The 6,000-nt window shown below is 46.6% G+C and overlaps 1 protein-coding gene across 1 annotated transcript in view; it reads left to right on the top strand.

Annotated features, from left to right (window-relative positions):
* Positions 1-3,192: 3,192 nt before the first annotated feature.
* Stk26 (serine/threonine kinase 26) overlaps positions 3,193-6,000 on the top strand; it is a 55,459-nt gene continuing 52,651 nt past the window's right edge. Inside the window, exons 1-2 of the mRNA XM_005363787.2 lie at positions 3,193-3,411; positions 3,527-3,677. Coding sequence (XP_005363844.1) covers positions 3,636-3,677 — 42 coding nt within the window. The 5' untranslated portion in view covers positions 3,193-3,411; positions 3,527-3,635. The remainder of the gene's footprint in view (positions 3,412-3,526; positions 3,678-6,000) is intronic.

Below are 6,000 nucleotides of genomic sequence, written 5' to 3'. Positions count from 1 at the left end.
AGGCTCTGGGAATACAGCAGTAAACAGCAACAAAGAGCCATCATTCTTGGATAATTTCCATAGAAGAGAAACTGGATCTCTAGGGTTGGTGGGCAAATAAAAGCCCTTCAATGCCTGAGGTAAGAAGAAACAGCAACAATGTGAGCATTGCTTCCATGCACACACAATAGGATTTGGAAAATTTGCATGGAACAGCTATGAAGATTGGATGGCGGGTCTAAGAAAGTTCCGTGTCCTTACTTGAAGTGGGTCTTTTTTTTTTTTTAAAGGTAACAACTATTTATTAATTTGGGGGATAAGTGGGTCTTTAGTGATGGAGCTGGAGTCACATGACTAACTCGAAACCTGATCTAAGAATCACTGTGCCGTCTTGTCGTCTCAGATCTCGCTTAACAGTGCAAATTCTTGGGCTAACTCTAAACTTGCAGATTCAAAACCTTCACTTTGATTTGTTTGGTTTTTTTTTAATTTATTTATTTATTAAGGATTTCTGCCTCCTCCTCTCCACCGCCTCCCATTTCCCTCCCCCTCCCCCATCAAGTCCCTCTCCCTCATCAGCTCGAAGAGCAATCAGGGTTCCTTGACCTGTGAGAAGTCCAAGGACTGCCCACCTCCATCCAGGTTTAGTAAGGTGAGCATCCAAACTGTCTAGGCTCCCCCAAAGCCAGTACGTGCAGTAGGACCAAAAACCCATTGCCATTGTTCTTGAGTTCTCAGTAGTCCTCATTGTCCGCTATGTTCAGCAAGTCCGGTTTTATCCCATGCTTTTTCAGACTCAGGCCAGCTGGCCTTGGTGAGTTCCCGATAGATCATCCCTATTGTCTCAGTGTGTGGGTGCACCCCTCGCGGTCCTGAGTTCCTTGCTCATGCTCTCTCTCCTTCTGCTCCTGATTTGGACCTTGAGATTTCTGTCCGGTGCTCCAATATGGGTCTCTGTCTCTGTCTCCTTTCATCGCCTGATGAAGGTTAATATTCAGGAGGATGCCTATATGTTTTTCTTTGGGTTCTCCTTCTTCTTTAGCTTCTCTAGGATCACTAATTATAGGCTCAATGTCCTTTATTTATGGCTAGAAACCAAATATGAGTGAGTACATCCCATGTTCCTCTTTTTGGGTCTGGCTTACCTCACTCAGGATAGTGTTTTCTATTTCCATCCATTTGTATGCAAAATTCAGGGAAATGCAAATCAGGACAACTTTAAGATACCATCTTACACCTGTCAGAATGGCTAAAATAAAAAACACCAATGATAGCCTCTGCTAGAGAGGGTGTGGAGAAAGGGATACACTCATCCATTGCTGGTAGGAATGCAAATTTGTGCAACCACTGTGGAAAGCAGTGTGGTGGTTTCTCAGGAAATTTGGGATCAACCTACCCTTGGACCCAGCAATACCACTCTTGGGAATATACCCAAGAGAGGCCCTATCATACAACAAAAGTATATGCTCAACTATGTTCATAGCAGCATTGTTTGTAATAGCCAGAACCTGGAAACAACCTAGATGCCCTTCAATGGAAGAATGGATGAAGAAAGTATGGAATATATACATATTAGAGTATTACTCAGCAGTAAAAAACAAGGACTTCTTGAATTTTGCATACAAATGGATGGAAACAAAACCTTCACTTTGAAAAGATCCTCTGAGCTCAGCATGGTGGCACCTTTAATCCTGACATTCAGGAGGCAGAGACAGGTGGATCTCTGTGAGTCTGAGGTCATTCTGGCCTACATAGGGAGTTCCAGGACACAGTGGGACCTTGTCTCAAAAAAAAAACCCAAAAAAACAACAACAAACAAACAAACAAAAAACAGACAAAAAGTATACCAAGAAAGAAACTCCTTTGAGATCTCTATGGACGTTAAAGTTTACGCGGCATTGCATGCTTCAGGGTAGGCTAGTATAAAGTGTGTGTTGGACTAGTGAGAAATAGACACTAGATTGGGGCCTACCATTGGGTAGAAATGAAGAACACTTAGACTCAGGGAACTGTGAACGAGGAAGAGGCAATGCTATTGTTTAATATTCTTCCAAGTAAACAGAAAGCAAACAGAAGGTAGTAAGCAGTCAGGGGGCATGGCGAGGGGAATTCTCTGATGCATCACTTTTTAATTGCAATATCAGAGTCAAATATTTACTTGGCTGAGCCTTTTGCTCTATTTGTTCAAAGAGGGAGAAAACATTGTGACCCAGATGAGCTCTTGTCACAGTAACTCATTCCAAAACTCAAAGTCTGAACTTTAGGGGTCTCTGGCCCAAAGCGAATGCACTCATTAGTAATAGCTGTGTTGACAGTAAGCAGCTACTTTCCTTAGGGAAAAGTTAAAAATGAAGGCTAACATTTGTGGAGCGTCTACTCAGAGTTTCCACCCAGTGTGTTGGATACACAGCCTCGTAACAAACTGTAAGGTGTGTCCTCATTTTCGTCTGGCACTTGACTGTTAGCCCCTCCTATGTACACAAAGCTTCCCTAGATTCCTGTGAGTGCTACTATTAGCAGTCACTGCTGATTTTGGGTTCCCGAAAAGGTGCTTGCCGTACTCCTGGAGTTGCGCTTAAGTTGGAAAAAAGGCAGAAGTCACTGCTGTGTATGCTGAATTCAGCTGTCTGTACTGCCAAAGATCTAATCTCATGCTCCTCGCCTCTGCTATCCTCATTAATTTCTCTGCCAATAGGTGATCCGTTTTTCAATCGCCTCTCTTTTACACACGCAGAAATTGTGAGAAGTTTCAGCCAGGTCATTCCTCAACTGATAGCCTAAGGGAGGGACAGGCTCAGGTTAAAGTGACTTACTTGAGGCATGTATAGGGGTAAGAAAGCTGAAGAGCAAGAGGGAAGAAACCTATGGCGTGAAGGAGCAGGTGTCTGGCTTGGTGGCCCCACCCTCGGCCAGGTGGGGGAGCCAAGCAAAACTTTTGCAACTCCAGACCTCTGGGAGGCTACACGCACCCCAGCTCTGCAACGTGGCCTCGTTCATCCGGGTCGCCCTCATATCCCCCACCCCACCCCTCTCTCGCAAACTCTTCTGTTCTTTCTCCAGGCCCAGTCGTATTCCAAGTTTCTCGATCCAGGGCTTCTGCTGCTCCCCCCAAATCCGGAGAGCCTCCTGCTTCTCTGACTCTAGCTACTTTAGCCAAACCCCTTTGCAGCCTGAAGCCTCCGCTCCCCCGACACCGCCCGGCAGCGGGGTGGAGGCAGGGCCAACTGGGGAACCGCCCCCAACCGCCTCCCAGGCTAAGCGATCGGGCGGGTTGCTGGGGCGCCTCCACCTCTTCTTCCTAAAGCGGCGAGGCGCAGCCGAGCGGCATCACTGGAGCCCAGGTCCCAGTCACTGCCTCACGTACAGCCCTGCATTCAGGAAGAGGAGCAGCACCGCAGTTGGCCACGACCTCGGCGGGCGGGCATCTGAGAGGTAAACTGAGTCCCAGGGAGCAGTGCCGCGAACCGCTCACCTCCCAGGAAGGGGGGGGGGCGGTGGGAGAGTGGAGGCTGCAAGCCACTAACTCCACTTCTCTGCGTCCTTCCAGGCCCCGATCGAGAAGCCTGGGAGAGCAGCCGAGCTACCCCCGTAGGAGGAGCCAGTCTGAGCTCAAGGCGCCACCACCGCAGAAGCAGCGCAAAGTAGCACTCGCCTCCATGGCCCACTCACCGGTGGCTGTCCAAGTGCCCGGGATGCAGGTGAGAAAGCCCAGGCCTCCTCTGCCATCCACGTGACGGCTCCGGAGCCCCGCTCTGGGCACCAGGGACCAGGGGCAGCCACCGGGCAAACCTGAAGGCAGGGCCGAATCCCTCTCCAGGTGACCCCGAAGTAAAGCTCGAGGTGTTTCCTGGCGTCAGGGCTAGAAGGTGCTTTGCACGAGAGAGATTGGGACGACTGGGGCGCGACAGTAAATGGGGGCTGGGGTTGTGGGGAGGGGGGCACGATTAAAAACAGGCCAGAATCTTAGGCACCTGTGCTTGTTGGCTCTTTGATCGTGGCACGGTTGGGGACTGGGTGTGTGTGGGGGGGTGGCCCAGAACTTAACCTAGATGAGATGGAGGCATCTTGGGATGCGTGGGCTAAACACCCCAGCGTTGCCCCTCGCACGACACACACAGAAGTTGGGGCGGAGCGAGACCAGGAGTGGTGGTGGCATTGAATTGGGTTCTTCCTGTGTGCAGAGAGAGAAGAGCTAGATGACTTTTTTCATCTCTTGTGCCACTTAAAGGCAAACTTGTATCTCGCTCCTCCACCTGGCCCAGGGGATAGTGCTGAGAGGAACGCAGGAGCCTATTCTGAGTACCTGGGTGATGACTTCCCAGGCCCATCTCCCTGTCTCTGATAAAGTGCTGAGCACATGGGTTGAAGCTTTTGTCCAGTGCAAAGGACTACTACTGAGTGGGACCCAACTTCTTATTCGAAGTCTGTGCAGTTTCCCCCATTATATTATCATTTTATTAGACAAAAGCTATGTCAACAGTCTTTCTACACATCTTGTTTATTTTTTAAACCACTATAATATTTTAAACCATTTACATTTGACCCCCGCCACACGGTAGCCTAAACAACCCCTTCATGAATAATGGGTCAGAGGCTAAAAACACTGAAACGGATTACCCGTGATCTTCTAAATATGCTAAGGCAAACAAACAAACTTTTTTTTTTCAAGTTAGAAAATGTCTGGAACTTTTGCAAAGCTTATGCTTCTAGTAGGAATCAAAACTTTGGGAACTGGAGATTCATTTTACTGCTTGCTGCATGCGATTCAGCTTTTGCCTTTGAAATTGGTCTCCTTTTACCCATGATCACAATGGTGTTTTTTTTTTTTTAAAAAATCCTTTCTCCTCAAAGGGGCCATTTGTGTAGGACATACAGCTTCCCTGAATTTAGAGCAGGTCTCAGTCGAGACTCAGGAAGTTTGCCTATATTTAATAAAATTACAGAAGGGGAGGGAAAGAGATGTGAAATAGGAAATAGTAGGGCTTTTTATGGTATTAATCCATTTAAGCTTTTCCCAGGACCCCCAACTTTTTTCTCGTGGTTCTCCTGGAACTAGCTCTCTTTCCCCTAACTACTCTGCCCCGCACCCATTCATTCAGTTCTACCTTTGGTTGTTGCTGGAGAAGCAGACATTTGCAATAGGAGCTTCGGTTTTGCTCTGTTTGATCTGGAACACTGTGTGAACTTTCCCCTGCCTGCTCTTCTTGCTGTGATGTGGAGAAGTAGAGCTTTACATATATAATGTTTGTCGCGCGGGGACTCCATTGTGTGCAGGCGCCATCCTCACTGGTACCCCCTCATTCATCAACTCTGTGATTCTGGGGGACTCTGTGTGCTCAGGAGAAAATGGTTTCTGGTCTTTATTTAATTTGTCTTGACTTTATTTGATTTAGATGGTTTACGAACTGCTTGCTGTTCAGCATTTTTGTATTGTGCCTTGCTTTGTTTAATTATCTAAGCTGGTTATTTCTTGGGTTTTCGGTTCTTAAGGTGGGTCAAAATGGGAATCACATATTTGAAATGATCAACTTTGCCTCGCATGGTATGGTATGCCTTCTCAAAGTTGCTGTTATTTTGTCTGACTGTGGTTGCACAGGGCAGGCATCCCATTTTTAGCCAAGACACAATGATTGTTGATTTGCTACCCTCTCCATCTAAATGAAACAGCAAATTCTGAAATTATTTCCATTTTTCTTTCTAGATGTGGTTCTGAAGTACTTGCTGTAACATAAAAAACAACAACAAAAACTTTTTCCGTACTTGAAATTATACAGTGACCTAAAAAAATTCACAGCATGCAGCATGACCCTTTAGCCTAGAGTATTTTTGTTTTCTTTTGCAAAACTATGATGTGGAAATACATCCTGGGATCATCCATAGTCTCCTAGAGTTTTGATAGAGTTAGGAACAAGCAACTTTTGGGTTGCTTAAGTAGTAAGAAGACTTGATTTTGCCATGTGTTCTTTAAATTAATGTGGAATATTTCCTCAAATCAGGGTGAAGTGACTGACCAGCCTGTAC

Source organism: Microtus ochrogaster, linkage group LG10, assembly GCF_000317375.1.
Source record: "Microtus ochrogaster isolate Prairie Vole_2 linkage group LG10, MicOch1.0, whole genome shotgun sequence".
NCBI classification, from domain to species: domain Eukaryota; kingdom Metazoa; phylum Chordata; class Mammalia; order Rodentia; family Cricetidae; genus Microtus; species Microtus ochrogaster.
The sequence above is the reverse complement of the archived record's forward strand: the minus strand, read 5'-3'. Positions and strand labels throughout refer to the sequence as shown.